The following is a 16,898-nucleotide window of genomic DNA, read 5'->3' on the forward strand; positions in this document are numbered from 1 at the left end:
AGCCTTGAAAAACACAATTATTGAAAATCCCTCATTAAGCCGTGATGATTAATCAAATCTAAAATGCAAATACACTAAAATACAGAACGGCACGTTTATGCCAGTTCCCATTAAACTCTATCAATTTAAATATATTTGAATTTTTAAATAAATATCCTAAAAATATTAACGAAATTATCCCGCTTAATTCCTGCCCCCTTCCCATGGCATTACTGCTGGAAACTTTATCAGGTTTCCCATGGCGGATTGAAGAGGATTATGTTTAAAAATTCAGTGAAACTATTTTGAAAACGTAATTAGGGTTTAAGTAAAGCTCCACAGGTCCCGAGTTAATTTTCTTCAGCTGAGGGCTTTCCGTATTAGTCCAGGGCTTACGGTCCAGATATGAGTTTATCATTCATTTCGAGTTAAACCGATTTGCTCTTGAATGAAAAACTATTTGTTTACAGCAATGTGAAACAATTTTTTACAGTGAAATTGATGCCATCTGAACATCAATATTCGCTCCAATTCATCAGCTTGCTCTGTTGTTGATCAATATTTCTAAAGTGTTGCGAATATTATGGGACGAATTTCATTTAGAGTATTGCGTTAAAGTTGGCAATTTCATCGGCTAATGGCCAGCAAACAAGAGATGGAAAAATGTTTTTTTTTTGTGCAATATGCATGGAAATATGCGCGAGCTCGCATAATCCCTGGAATGGAAAAAGCGAAAGCAATTTGTACTTTCGATGAAACTCCAGGTGGAGGCATTCAAATTTTCAGGTACTACTGAAAAATTGGTAAACATGATTTGGGTGAAATTATGTTAAAGTGCGCTACTAGTTGCACACTCCAGCTGGATTTCACAGGTTATTAATAGGCCCAAGTGCAGTTTTTTTTCATCAGCCCTCAATTTTCCCCGGTTTTCCAATGTCCAATTTGTCCGCTGAAATATCCAAATACGTTCGAATCGCTGAAAATGCCAAGGCCTAATAGTGTGCTTAATGAAACTCTAATTGCCCTTGTTACGGATTTTGAAAAATACAGTTCATTTTCACCAGTAAGGGCATGTTGGAAAACGATTATGCAAAGCGATCAGCTTTTTAGTTTACCAATTTTGGTCATTTTTGATGAATTCGGTTAATTTAACCAAACAAGCATTTTTGTTAACCCTACAGCTTAAACAGCATCATCAATTAGAGTTTTCCGAGTTTTTTTTTAAGTGCTGTGGAACACTATCCAATTATTGCTAATGCACGACAAAAACTTTTCCAACTATTTCAATTTATTTGACAAACATTCAAAACTGTTACGTTCTTCGGCGATAAACCCTGATATTCGCAGGCCCTTTTTAGTATTTCACGACAGATAAAGGCTTTAATATGAAATTTATGGGGGTTCGCATTCGCACTGACCCTGTTCGCGCTGGACAGTTGCTTACATCGCCAGAAAATTTCTTCGTTCGGTCTAAAGCAAAGAGATAAATCCTCGAGCGGCGGAAAAAGCCCGTTATTGGTTCATGTGTCATCGAATTCTTTCGCTTAGGTTTTATCTAAATACTCGATCACATCAGAAGCCAACTAGCGGTCAACCGAAATCTTAACTGATGTATCATCAGAAAATTGTTTGTTTTATTGTTGAAAAGTTAAGAGGAAATTAATTTTAAGATGCATCTTTTACGGAAAATGAATGACGAAGGCATGTGGGGTGCTTCTCAGGAGTTGGTAGATAGTTAGCATGTTTACGTGAAAAAGATCGAGTTTCAAAAATCCGTGTTGAAAATTTGGTTCGATTCATACTCATGCTCATACCATCATAACACTGGGTAATTTTTTTGGGAAAATCTGACGGATTAAAGCTTAGTTAAAAAAAGAACTCCGGCACTTTTTGTAAAGTAACCAGCAGAACTCCGGCACTATTATGTGTCGTCTAATGTTTACCGGCAAATCTTGTAAGAGAACATTTTTCAATAAATGTAAAAAAATGCCCGGGCCTCTGGTAAAACGAGCGGCCCAGCAAGGAATCTCCACAATTCCTGCCTACACATTACTGGAATTTCACAATTCCTGCCTACGCATTTCGGTTGAATGTTGCATCGTCAGGAGCTTGACTTTGTTGGAAAATGTTTATGTTTTCAGTCATGTCTTCAGACTGTAGCGTTTCGAAAGTATGTTCTACATTATCGTTGAGTTATTTTTTTCTTATTTTTATGTTTTTGCAAATAAATCATTCAACACGTTTATTCCAACAATTTTGACCCACAATTCTAAAAGCATCAACTTGGAATCACCCTATTTAGGAAAGAAATCGTTAGATCCAATATTTTATGCGTTTGCGTTTTGCAAAAATGCCTCGAACTAAAAAGTGAAACCCAACGATCTGGAATTGAGCCCGTTTTCGGTCAAAAGGGATCCGATCTAAGGTTTTTAATACATCCCTGCATAGGACAGGCCGGACAGTGATGGATTATACAATAAGCCAATGGTCAAATGTACAGTTTACGTTTTGAGGTTCTGTAATATGTGCTGATATAGATATTTTTTCATTCAAACGCCCAATTAAGTTTTAAAAAAGTCTAATTGACCCTAAGCAAAACAATAATTTCTGGGAGAAAATGCTGACAATCTGGCAATTATTTATCACCTACCTATCCGGAATATCGTTATTAAAAAGTGGTCCGCCCTCAAATGTCGTTTTAACTCGGGCAAATTTACTTGGGAAAACTCAATTTCTAACAGAAAAACTGTTTATTTTTATAGCGTTGCCAGTGGAGTTTCCACTTTCCCTACTTAGTTTGCTCCATTAGGTTTTTATTGAAAAACTGAGCCGCGCTGATGGCACGCTTTGTCTTGAAAGGGATCTCTTTATTTCGTTAAAAATTACTTGAAGGCCCATTTGCTTAATCTGGGTTGTTAAGAGCCAGTTCCATTTCCTAGAAGCTCTTTTCAAAAACCCCTATTTAAGAAAGAGCGGTTGCAACTTCCACTCACAACAACCTGTGATCATACAATTAGTATTTAAATTTCCCCTTTTGGCTACCAGCAAGGACCTTAATCAGCACTATCAAAGCCGGACTCTTTCCAGAATATGCAATTTGGGCGTCAAGTGGAACTATGGTCATCATAACTTCGCAGCTGAAGTGTTCTAGAATACATTAATTGCCGGGTCCAAAGACCCATGTCGGGAGGGCATTATAAACTTTGCCAGTCCTTCTCATTATTATCTCAAGACGTATCCACCTTAGCAGCTTTGCATAGTCAACAATGGGGAATTTGCGCCTATATTCCAGCTTCTTCAATAGTTCGTGATAAAAACCCTCAATATAAGTAAGCCCATAGTCATAAATAGTTGATAAAATTGAAGATTTTTCTGTTGGGTGTGAACCGACCCCTGAAGATGCCAGCGAAACGTCAGGACCAAACTCCTATCGACGACAGTCTAATAACCCGAAAATCACAAGCTATTCATGATTTGAGTGGCTTAAGCAAAATAATAATAATAATAACAAAGATTGAATGCGAAATTAATGGCACAGCAGAGCGTTGCTTGAAAATGTGTTATGAATAATGGGGCCTGAAACTCTTAGTATTTCTCTACAAGGGAGCATTATTTCGATTTGTAATAGAAAACGGCTCTTTAAGGGAGAATTCCGGGCGTCTTGCTGGGAGCCCGCTTATTCCTACATGCTGATGAGGGTGCGATTTATTTTCGATGGGTGTTGATTCTATTTGAGGGCGTGCCTGAACAGTTTCTTACATATGCACGATCAATTGAGATTATTTGGATTGGTGCTAATTTAATGCGAAATCAATTTGATCAGCACGCGCTAAATTAATGTACGCAGATAGACGGCTTATGAAATGTTAATCGAATTTCCACTTAAGCTTTTTCTTCGGGAAATAACAAAGGCTTTGTTGCGGCCGCGTATATAATAACCAAGCGTAGGTTGAATAATACCGAACGAGCGAACAAAATACCTCATCATGTTGCTAAGAATGAAACATAAATTACTCGGTGGATTTCTAAACGAGTTGCATGAACATTAGACTGCAATGTTGACATACGCTGCGAATTTTCAGGTGCGGTGGATTTTCTGAATCTTCCATTCATTACAATGTTAGTTTTGGCAAACTTGTTTACTGTTCTCAAACTAAGCGAATGGAAAAACTAGTAAAAACAACTTGGTCGTAGAAGACACTGAAGTAGAATAAACAGAGCCTAAAAAATCGGCACTATTCCTCCAAATCCCAAATGTTTAATTGCCATAACGCATCAAATGACAATACAGAATGCTTCCTCTGCAATTTGCTGAAAAATGGAAAATCTACCGCCTTTTCCATTTCCATTCAGGCATCAGATTTAGCCAGAGTAAGCCTTTATATTTCTCGACATGTCGATGATAAAATCCCCTATAAACCGTTGATCAAATTCATTTGAATATGGGCTGCAATAAAAATGCAATCCCATTTCCTCAGAGGCAAAACATTCTCGAAGGCTCTGGGAAAAAGCCTGTTTCCAGTGCCTGTTTTTTTCATGAAAAAGGTAATTCTATTGCGGATTCCGTTTTGTGCCCACCCGAAAAATATGGTTGTCAATCCGGGGAATTGACGCAGTGAGGTATCAACTATTTTATAAGCCAATCAGGTACATTGATTGATTAATGTGGTTTTATATGAACAGGAATGGATGACGACGAAAAAAACTGTATGGAATTGAAATTGACAAAGTTTCGTTCTTTGTAACGTTTCAGCGACAGACAAACAAGTCTAGAATACCCAATACGTTCCTGTCCATCCAGAATTTGTCCAATTCGGAAATTTGTGTGATACGGAAATTAATATTAGTAGGAATTGAGAAAGAGTCGATCGCCCTTTTTATCCCTTATTTCGCTTTTTCGTCCGCTTTTTCAGATAGACAATTTCCGATGGATCTGTCAATAGCAGAGAACATGTAACGTCCTTTTTATATTGGCTAACGTAGGCGGCGGCTCAGTCCAAGCCAGCAACTGGACGTGGACCTTTTGCTGGATTAATTCCACCCTCATAAATAATTTCTAAAACTTTCCAATGGTTTAGCATTTTTCAGCTTTGGATACCACCCTCTTGATGTCCCGGTATTTACAACAGCAATTCATGTAAATCTTTTCAAATTCATGGCACCAAATAAATCAGGACTTTAGGCAGACTTGGAATTTACGCTTGAAAGTCGCTAAGAACACCTGTGTGTCGCGGTTTGCTTTGAAGACGATTTTGCCACCCTAACAAGGACTGGAACTCCAGAAAATGCGTACGGGAAATGTTAATGAAGTGTTTTCCTCGCTTGACCTGCCTTTTTCACACACCGATTAACAAAGCTTCATATCTTTGCTCTTAACTACATATGGGCTGTTTAAGCAGGCCTGGCAATCTCTTTTAAAGTTTGAGCTGGGAAATGCAATAAATCGCCCCGTAGCACCGGAAAGGGATTTTTCCACAAAGATAATACCAAACTTGAAAAAAGAAATATAGCAAAGCTGACCAGGTCCTACTGATAAAGTTTATAATCTATATGGGAAAATACATTTTGACTTGACTAGTTTTCACTAGTGAATCACTCATCTTTTCAATTTCCAGAGCAAATAAAGCAGTTTTGTCCAAGTAATTGCCCTTTTTGCTGTCCGGTATAATACGAAATCTAATGAAAAGTAAGCCCGTGGGTGTCATTCGATTAAATAATATGCGATATAATCCAAAATGTAAAGTTTTCGACAAGCAAATATTCGTTACGCGGTGTGACACATCGGCGGCCAGCTAAATTGATATAAATCGATATATTTAATATAGCGCACTGATGGAAATTTATATAAAATAATAAGAAATGACAGTGAATTGATGGCCTAATAAAATGCACTAATAAATTTTGGAGGCGGGATTTTTTTTTTTAATTCACAACACGAAAACGAGGACTTATCGATATAAATTCGAGGCGTTTTTGGTCTCGCTGTTTTCAACCGGTGATTGAATACCGGCTATTAAAAGCAGAAATGCTCTATTTTTATTTACCCCGACAGAGTTTATATAAACTTTCAATTGCGTTATTCGGCAAGTGCTTTCAAACTGGTTTACACAAAATATAACAAACACTACGATAATTGATTTAAAACAATGCAGTTTGGCTATTAAACGTAGCTCTAATTGTGTACAATTTATTTTATGGTAACAGCATGGGCACTCTGTGTATTACCACTCAGCAAATTACATTAAAATACCAGTCGAGTATATTTTTAAGTCGAAATTATTTGTGTTTCAGGTGTGATCAAGACCACAGCGATTTTGGACATTGAAACCAAGGATCATTATTGGCTCACTGTGTTTGCTCAAGACCATGGTGTGGTTCCATTGTTTTCCTCTGTGGAGGTAAGATATCGAGATATTAAATGTGAAACTTACTGCACACTTGTGAAGGTTTCTTTAGGTTGGGTTTGTATTGGCAAGTGGATTTTTTTTCAAATTGCCTGTTTTCTTTCGTAATTTTGTGCCAGAAGCTACTTTACTTAAGTCTTAAACAGCGTTTTGTCCAAAGGATTCCGCACAACTTTGCAACTTACTTGTCTTCCAGATTTTTCGAATGGAAACATTCAATAATTAAAATTTTTAAATTTCATGATTCAACTAGGTCAATCCGACAAGATCACCCGGGTTCTTGTGGGAAAACTTTGCAAAACAAAGTTGCTCCCGCGAAATACATAGTGAAAGTGATCACATTTTGGTTGTAAATTTTTGAAAGCAAATCTGTTCTAGGGAACGTTAAAGTAACTGCAACACTCAAATATAAAAAATCGCAAAAATCGATCAAAATAGTGAGGAATTATTAAAAACCACTGCCTGCTGTCTCACACACATTATTCCAAAAAGTTTTTTGAACGAAAAATTACGAGAGGACAGTATGAAAAACATTGGCATATTAATTGTAACCTAAACAATCCAATAGTTTTCCCTTAACTTTTTTATTTTATGTTACATATAGCCAATGCATCTTACAACCTTTCAACGAGCCTTCATTCTTGTGAACACATTTTTAGCAAGAGGACCAAGTTAGGAAATGTGTTACAAAAAAATTTCACCACTCAGCTCAACTATAAAAAATATCTACTTAAAAATAACTACCTTGCAAGTGACCCTAATTTTTTTTAACGAATTTTAAACAAACAGCCTAACTAGTGTAGACTATTTCAGAGAGCTCTTCATTCTCAGTAAAATGTGTAAGAAAATAAAGACAACACTCCACTATAAAAATTGCCAACAATCAACAAAAACGGGTAGCAAATCGACGCCCAGAAGGCACATGGAGAAGAGTTGCCTCTATAAACGGACTGAAAATGGAGGCCGTCGTTTGAGTGGTCAAATTTTTGAATAAAAAAACGAGAAGACAGTAGGAAACAAATTGCCTTATTAATTGTGTTCCAAACAGCCTAAAACCAGCAGAATGCAAGTTCCCAACGCATGATTGGGTTGATATTTAGCCAATGCGGCACAAACGCCTCCTATACTCAATCAAAATGTCAGTTCGAAGGGGGTATTTAACATTAAACTATTCGCGTTTTCAATCCGGAAATTCCGCTCATCAAACACACAGATTCCACTCTGGAAATTCGGAAAAAAATTCAGTGCAATCGCGAGTAAATTGATACCTGCAGGATTGAAAGAGCAAATGTTTGGCTTTTGGTACTCATACAGTAGCAGCAAAAATAAACCGTGCAGTTTAATGGAACATTTTTTTAAAGCAAGCAAATCTATCCGCTTACCAGTTCCAATGCCCCTGCTTCGCGATACTTTTTGATGGTTTGACGGCAATTTCTTGATCCAGTTATAATAATCTGAAACACAGAAGAAAAAGGCAGTTTAATAAGCAATTTTTTTAAGTGAAAGTCGTTAGTGTGCAGTCCAATATTGGCACTTGAAAAAATAAGCAAGGGATTAAATCAAACCGCAATATTGCTTCTTGCTGGAGTGCCAAGCTGGCCCATTTATGCCCGAACAACCAGCCAGTTAATTGGCGAACGGGAAATACAAATGCGTCCATATCGCATTTCAGGATTCATGCTTTAATTAGTTTTGCGGCATTTCCCAATTCCACTCCTAGTTTACTGACTTGGCTTCGGCATAATGCAGTGCGCAACGGTATTTCATTCCGTTATGTTACGCAACGGCCCAAATACATCGACTAACTTAGTTATCATTAACCATTCTGGCAAGCGAAAAATGTTGCCCACCCCCCGGCAAAAAAACAACCCTGCAGATTCATCAACAAATTTGTATGCTGGCCAATGCTTTCAAGCTTAACAACGATGTTCTGCAGCCATTAAAACAGACTTGAAACGGAGGAATTACTCACCGAGCTGTTCCCTCTCGTATCATCGTAGTTTTCCGAAAAATAACAGTAACGAAGATGTGCATTGTACGTGTATAACAATAATCATACATCATATCTCACTGACCGCGCACACTAAAAGCAAACGGATGGACGTAATCTTTTTCTGGGAAATTTATGTTCAGCTTCAGAGGCGTGCGAAATCTGCCCCAACTTCCATGTGACCACCCCAATTGAACAGTTACATTTAAAAAGAAGTGTTTAAATTTTTAGTCAACCGAAGCCCTCTTCAATTTTTAGGTGTGTTAATTGATTAGTGGTTAGTTATTACTTTGGTTTTCTTCTTAAGAGCCTCCTGCTAAATCACGCTTCTTATGTAAAAAGCAAAGAAAAACTGTAACTACACTCTGAGGGAAGATAACACACACATTGAAAAAGTAAAGTTTACTAGGGAAAATTGGCCGGTTTGCTTGAACAGTGGATTTTTTATGAGCACGCCTATGTTGGGCTGCACAGGGCAGACTTATGAACTGTGCTCATATAGCAAATTAAGGTATATATTTGGCCCTTTTACTCTTCCCAAAACAACCCCGATATACTTGAGTGCCACCATATCTGCCACAATGTGGAGCGAAAGCCAAAGAGCCAGTAAATCATAAAAGGGGCAGTACATTCGTCCATTACGCTTGTCTTATGGACAGGTTTATTCACATTTTTGAACGGATTTTCATCCGTTAGCAATGCTTTTGTTATTTTCCTGCAGGCAATGGACTATTTTCAAAGTCGAAGTGATTTTTCAGGACTTCAACCAATCTAGTTGTGTTTAACTAATTGAATAAGTGCTTCGACGAAGGAAAATCGGAAGATCCGCAGAATAATTAAACCGCTTAAATAACATCTAAATGAATTAGTTTCAAAGTGGGTGTCGGCGATAATAATTAAACCGCAATACATCTTCAACGGATCATTGCCAAAGCGATATCGGAACTACACAAATCCATTTACCTAACGAAACGGGCAATCGATGCCCACCCAAATCGACTTGAGTACAGATATCGGCTTCATAACCAATTATTTAGCATATCAACATCACAGGCATATTACGTGCTATGTAAACTGGGTTGTGGCTCCGAGACAAACATTACCAACCCCTAAGTGCTAACGATATTACACAATGTCAGCGAGGGTTTATCTAACAGATATTGCTCAAGATAACGCCATTTGGATACGTTACGTGACCAGCAAATAAATCGATATTTGACTAAGGGAAATTATATTGGAATGCTCGAAAAGGACCAAAATTAACCTTATGGGTAGCGGGTGCTACCAGCAGAGTACCTGAAGAGCCCGGTTGCCATAAATGACACAGTCAAAATTAACATGTAGAATACGCAAACAGGGGACAAGATTGCCGGTTTAAGAAATTACTATTTCCTCAAGGAGAAACGCAAAACAGCAGCCAGCTCACAATCTCTACTAGATGATATAGAAGATGAGGAGCCTTTTTGGTACAATCCCTGTCCTGAGGAAATACCCGTAGCCAAGCGCAATTTATTGCGAAAACCATCGGGAACTTGTGATGAAGAAACCATAGCAAATAGGGTCCTAGGTAGCATTTTCAGTTAAATTCCTAGGCTGAAGTGGCTCAGAATGGCTTTTTTTAAAGATTGCTTGGCTCAGACTGCGTACACAGCAACGTCAGTAAAAGAAGAAATGTGCCAGCAGTATTTCCAGCAAGACTTTGAACTCACTGAAAAACTCTGCGCCGATCAAAAGCTGCATGGAGTGGACGTGACTGGATTCGGCGAAATCATTCGCAAAAAAAATCTGATCACACTCCGGATCCTGCGACTGTCCCATCAAATTCTGCAAAAAATTGCCGCTTATATCGACTTTTTCAAAAACGATTCCATCTTCAAGACCCAAATACAGCCACTAAGGAACTTGCTGTGTGAAATTAAAAGAGCTCTGGGAAAGTATGGCGAATCTCCAGAAAACGTTACACGAGCCATTATTCCGCAGGAACTCAAGTTGGATCGAACCAGCTATTCGAAAAGAGTTAACCAATTTGTAGTGCTAAGAGATTATATGTTGGTGATGGAAATAATCCGCAACGGTTTAGAGAAAAAGTGCCCCGAACGCACCAATCCTGTGCTCGTTTACTATTGACGATTTCCTTGTGAGTTTCCCGTCCTTTCACCGATGATTATGCGGATAGGAAAAGCCCAATAACGCAATGGCTTGCAAAAGGAAAAAAATGAAATGAGTGGAGCTTGCAAGTGTTTACTGTTCTAACGAGTTTTCATCGACCAGGCCAAAGCGAAAACAACTCGACTATGAAATTCAATAAAACCGAAAAACGTCCAATACTAGTCGTGTATTTTGTAAATTTATTGGATGATAATTTTAGATGTTTAGTACCTACTGATTTTTATTTGTGAAAACCAGCTGTGCCTTCCAGAGTTTCAATATGCACATCATGCAATAAAGAGTGCATAGTAACAAGACTAAAAACTTGTGATAGGCAAATAAATAAAATACCCCACAGACGAACTGAGACATAAGAGTGAAAAAATCCCAAAGAACTGAATAAAACTGAAATAAAATGTGCGAGTTGCAAGCATCTGTAGTTTCCATAGGCCGTAATTTTAGAGGGCAAATATCAATTGTCTCCAGATTCCAGAAAATCTGGCAGGAGAAAGCATGCTTTTCCCATACTACCTGAGTAATGGGCCTACATATCGCTTGAAAACCAAGACAAAAGCCTTCACATAACACAATTGATTGTAAATTATAGTAATCGTTCGGTTGACAATGAAATTTATGGAGACAGTCCTGGAAAACAGCATTTCAGAATGACGCATCGTAAAATACTTGGTCTTTGTTGGAGTATTGAAAGCCGATGGCAAACAGATTGGGCTTTTTTGGCCGTTGAGATTGCGGAGACGGAAAATTGATCGTCAAAGTTTTTCTGGACGTAAATGGCAGAAAGCTCCGTTTGATTTTCCTTTTTTTTGCTTCAGGTGGGAAGGAAAATTGAATTAGGGCTTTTTGTAGTAAATGTTTCGTTGCCAGTTGAATGGATGTTCCAGAGTCAACAAACGGTCGAGAATTGGTTTACTCAGCAATGAAACGGGGATTAGTTGCCGATAAAGTGCAATTTAGGCTCTTTTATTGTGCGGGAAACAAGGGGTGCTCAAAATAAGCTCCCTAATAAATATCATGATTTTTCTCGCAAAGGAATAAGTTCGCCTGTTTCAAGCAAAAGTAAAAATAGAAATTATAAAACCAAAATCAATAAACCGAGCCGGTTATGTACCACAGCAAATACAATTTCTTTTCTTCTCTCTACTTTACAATTTGTGCCCCATGGCAGTAGAGATGTGTTTACTTGTTCTGTTCAGAATTCGTTATTCAGTCAGGTAAAGGGAACGCAGTTACTTTGTTACGTCTAGCTGCTTTTTGAATATACAAATGATATTTTTATTCGTACATTACGCTACGTATTTCCCAAATGAAAGGCACTTTCCTGCGGTTCGTTGAACAACTGTATGGAAAACGAATTGAGTTTACTTTTTCAGCTCTTTAAAATTGAACGTAATGAATGCGATGCTATGGAGCGTTTGGATCCAGGCATATTAATCTCTCCTTATACGTTTCAGATATTTCAATTTATTTTCCTCTAATTTATTACTGTTGCTTTACAGCAACTCCGGTTGTTACGGGCCTGGAAATAATCAAAGATTTTCCCTTTTGAGGAAATTTATAGTTTTAGTCAAAGCGCTTGCAGGATCGAGCCCGATAGGTATTCATGCCTTGATGAGATAGAAAATCCGATTCCTTTTTTACATCTCCTGCCTAGGAATTTATCTGTCCCGGCACTTTTTCGCTTTAGCACCAATCGCAATTTGCAGACGTTCCATTAATGGAAGACACATAAACCAAATTTCCGGGAAATTGCATGTTGCACCCGCCTCTAAATCGACTGTTGTTGTTTCAGATTTACATCGAGGTTCTGAACGAAAACGATAACGTGCCCCTCAGCGAACTTCCCGTATATTATCCAGTTATACAGGAAGACAGTCCTGCGGGGAAAACAGTCCTGCAGATCAAGGCGACCGACAGAGATAAGGACCCCAACCAGAAGATATCGTACAAGATAGCAGCCGGAAACCCTGAAGGATTCTTTACGATTAATTCCCACACAGGTAGGTTTCATTATGTAAATTTTCCTCTAAAAAAATATTTTCTTGGCGAAAACCACGAAAACCCCACCCTCAAACACCATGGTTCTTTCTCATGTTAACTATACTGAGGGTTATACTATAGAAACCGTTTTTTTAGGTGAAACGTAATATTAAAAAACATATAAATGCGCCCTAGATAATCTGATGTTATCCATGTTGGTGGCAAATTGGATTACCTCCGGCTAACTATATTAAAATAGTCCTATTCATTAACGCAGGCCTGGTCCTTGCTGTTAACTATTATAACCCGAAACAATAATACAAAGTGTCACGAACCGCTCGTTTGAATAAATTCGCCCTTCGTAGGCATGGGGGGCTCCCCTTAACCACACAACAAAAAATTATCATACCCTCCGAATTTACGTACAGTCGTTACCGTTAGGCGAACAATCCGGACCCATAGAGGCATTAAAAGGGAAAAAGACTTGGTCGAAGAACAACACAGTTGTCAAGTGGCAAAGAAAATATTGAAAAAACACGATCGTTTTTACCAGATATTGAGAAATAGATGAAAAATCATTTGCATAAGGTGTTGGGGAATTATGACCTCTGACGGATCCTAAAATATATCCGGAACGATGGCCCTAAGAAATCAATATATTTGACCGAACGCACTGCTTGCGAAACGTCTGGAAGCTGGAAATTATTTTCGGCGGTGTTCTAAAAACCCGTAAAACTCCCCAGCTTCAAGCTCCATTCGGTCCAAAGTCGTCTGTCCATCCCCAGAAATGCGAGAGACCAGGAAAAATTCTTATCGTTCACTAAACCAAATTTCGACGACAAAAATATCCAGAACTCATGCAGTTACAAAAAAACCTTCTTCAGCTGACTCAATTCTTTCAAAGGCTCCTAACAATGCATCAGTTTGTTGCCTAAATAATTCCAATAACTCCTGTAGAATCTCACGCCGCTCTTAATTCTTGAGGAAATTTAATTAGTGAAATTGAGATAAAATCAGCAGGAAAGCTCATCGCGCTTATTCAGACTAAAATAATAACCTGAATCAACTGCAATGAGCAGCCAGATAGTGTTTTCGTATGAGATCAAGTTGTCCTACAGTGATTCACATACGAAATTTAGCCATTTTACAGCCGGTTGATTTCGTGAATGTGATTATTATTTTCCCGATTCTCGCATCCAATCAGCGCAAAATGCTAGAAGTTTCAGCGAGAAAATGGACAATAATATCATGTGGCGTTGAACAATGAATTAATAGCGGCTATAAACCGCAATGTTTGAGTATACGGTTTCGTCGCCGATTTAATCAAATAATTCGATTTAATTAGAGAAATGGCTAAAAGTGTTTGTTTTCAATTAGGCGCGCAATTAAAAGAAGTTGACAATAAAACAAGAGAAGTAATTTGTTTTGCCAACTTTACAGCGTAATTCCGGGTCGCATTATTGAAAATTAATTAATTATTCTTGGGGAGGATTAATTAAGACGTGTTTACGATTTCGGTCTTTACGGCCGGAACTTTTTTAATTAATGATTCGATAATTGAGTAAATGGAAATAAAACCCGCCGAATTAATCTCTCAAATACTGTTCTAAGAGACCACAAAAACCTACATTTGTTTATCGGTGGCCTGTAAGACTATTTCACATGGCTGCGACGAATTTCCTGAATTAATTCCGGTGTTATTTTGGGTCGTCAGTTCTGCTTTACTTACTCGAAGCTTCTTAATAATATACACAACTAATTACTCGGGATCTCCTAGTTTGCTTAGCTGGGGATGGCGGATTTTAATTATTCATGCACGTCATGTTCCATTCCATGTGGACATGGGATACAAGAATTAATCAGGTCAAAAGTACCTTTGTTTGTTTTCACTGATAATTCTACAATTTCATAATGGGCAATATGTGGATCATACACTGGTGGATTATGGAAATCGCCCCGATACAATAAAATAATCAAATGAAGATTTGACTGCTTGCACTAAGAAAATCAACTCCTTTTCATTTCCCCTTCGGTCACATTCTTTCAATCAACAAAATTTCAAATCTCACTGCTTTTCAATAAGGGGAAATATTGACGAGAAAGCCTAAACTAAATGAACTATTGAAAGGGCACATCGAAATGAAAATTACACGACCTGGAAAAATTAACGAGTCACTCTAATGGCAATGATTTTGAACCGACGACTTTGCCTTTGGGTTGGTCTGATTTTCGGTTTGGCTTAACTTTGTCTGCCCACGTAATTACAAGAAGCTGTGAGCTTTTCCAGTTTATTAATTGTCCTTAACGGGTTTACTTCAAGGAAAAAATTTCAAATTTGATTAATCAAGAATGAATAAATTATTGGTTAAGATGCCCCGCAGGGCGTCCCGTCAAAGTCGCAATTTATATTAGACGGTAGTTTAATAAAAGACTCGCTTTAAATAAACACGAACTTCTTAAGGGCATTCGCGCTTCGCTGGTAAACTAGTCAACTTTTCCGCGTGAGAAACTCCCTTTTCAAGAGGAAGCGATTTTACAGCAATTTTTAATTAGCGATTGAAATTAATATCTACCAAACTACCTTTGCAAGTAAATTAATTTGCATTATTCAGCCTGATATTAATCCAGATGTTTAGTAAACAGGCAAGCAGGAGCCCCAATTGAAGTAGAAAGCGAATAACATATTGTTCTCGTGAGAACACCACTCAACTGCCAATTTCGTTGCTTCCACTCGAGTATTCATCCGATCATGCCCAGAAAATCCCATTTTCTAATAATCCCTCGTGAAAGAAAAAGCTCAATCAGTGCAAAGCTTTAATCCGACATAAAACCCATCGCGCCACCCTCGACGTTCAAAAAAACACATTCCGAGACATTCATAAGGCAAACAAATCGTCCGAAAGCTTTATTTAAACGTCGGCTCTATTATTTGATGATTCATATTGGGCGCAGTATTGCCAAATAAAGCAGGATCCTTTAAAAGAACCGGAATGGGGAATATTAGGGAACGCAAATAAGGAGGGTGAATGTCGCAGCAAATGCGAGATGTTTGGGAAATTTTAAAGCATCCCTGGGGCCAAACGTGTATGATAAAATTAAAAAATAACAACCTCCAAGCAAAACCATCCTATCTAAAATCAATTTCCTTTAATTAAAATGGCCTGGAAATGGATTTGCAAAGTTCAAGAATCTAGTTAGAGCCAAATCAGGCCCTCCATCTCGAAAATGGCTTCATATTTTTCCATGTTCTTGAGTCGGGTCCGTTTATCCGACAATGTCTCGTCCCATTTCACGCTTAACCAGATTAAGGATATTGGGTTGGGGTAATTCTCAACTTGACACAATGTCAGAAGATGAACAAATAGATTGATCAGCGCATTAAAATGAGCTCAATTTACAAGGAAAATCACGCAAAAATCAACTGGGGCGCCATTAAACTTAGATTAAAATTGAATTGATAAATTATCATTTAAAGGCCTCACCTGACTATAATCGACTCACTTTTCTTGCAAAGCCTCACCGTTAAAATTTCGCTTCTAAGCGCTCAAAAGTTTGTTTGTAGTAGAGCTGGAAATGTATGCGATTTTTCTTCAAGTCTCCTCGAGAAAAAATAAATAAGCTAAAGTCTAAATAAGAAATTGTATACTTAAGGGCATGGGGAACTTCTGCACGAAAACAAAGCCTTATTTGACGTAATATGGCCATAAAAACATAAGGTAACCAAGCCCAAAGGATCTGTAAGAAAGTAAACTTTCTGAATACTTAACGTAACCGCACAACGCTGTTTTGCCAGCTATAATATCAGTCTAAAGTCTCAGGGGTGCCACAATAGTGGAAGTAAAGGATAATCCAACTTTCATTTGGTTATTTGCAACTCGAGCGGGGAACTGAGTTTTTCATGTTTTTATTCTTGAAAATAAAAAATGTTCCATTCGTCAGAGGAAAACCGAAACGAAGTTGAAGACAGTTGCAGGTTATTATTGACTGGTTAATAAACAGCAGCAAGTTAACGTTTACAGGTTGAAAATTGTGAGTCCTACGGACTTGGGGACGTTTTTTAAGCACCTTGCATCCTCAGAGGTGGTATTCGAATAAAAGAAAAATAGTTTAAAACTGAGAATGGAGGACGAAAAAGCGCGATTTTTCTCGCTTCAATATTTCGGCTGTTTTTAACTCTGATCGAGGCTGAAATATAGCCGAAGCATTGAACAAAGAAACCAGAGCTGAAGATACAAGCGGAACGTTAGGAGGAGATCCATTTCCAAAAACCTACCAGTTTCTAACCAATATTCATCGTTAGCGTCCCTGGTTTATGAAAACTGGTGTCAAGTTTAGCGGGTTTGGGACGGTGAACAGAAACTCTTTATTTTCTTGAAAAA

At 38.0% G+C, this 16,898-nt stretch overlaps 1 protein-coding gene across 10 annotated transcripts in view; it reads left to right on the top strand.

Moving 5' to 3' along the window:
- Positions 1–16,898, top strand: part of LOC109546218 (fat-like cadherin-related tumor suppressor homolog) — a 174,985-nt gene that overhangs the window by 118,360 nt on the left and 39,727 nt on the right. For all 10 annotated transcript variants that reach the window (XM_048668445.1, XM_048668444.1, XM_048668443.1 and 7 more), the window contains 2 exons: positions 6,271–6,377; positions 12,332–12,539. In XM_048668445.1, the coding sequence (XP_048524402.1) occupies positions 6,271–6,377; positions 12,332–12,539 (315 nt within the window). The remainder of the gene's footprint in view (positions 1–6,270; positions 6,378–12,331; positions 12,540–16,898) is intronic.

The sequence above is a fragment of the Dendroctonus ponderosae genome, unplaced genomic scaffold, assembly GCF_020466585.1.
Source record: "Dendroctonus ponderosae isolate FM_Combo_2020 unplaced genomic scaffold, Dpon_F_20191213v2 Dpon_F_20191213_7, whole genome shotgun sequence".
NCBI lineage: Eukaryota > Metazoa > Arthropoda > Insecta > Coleoptera > Curculionidae > Dendroctonus > Dendroctonus ponderosae.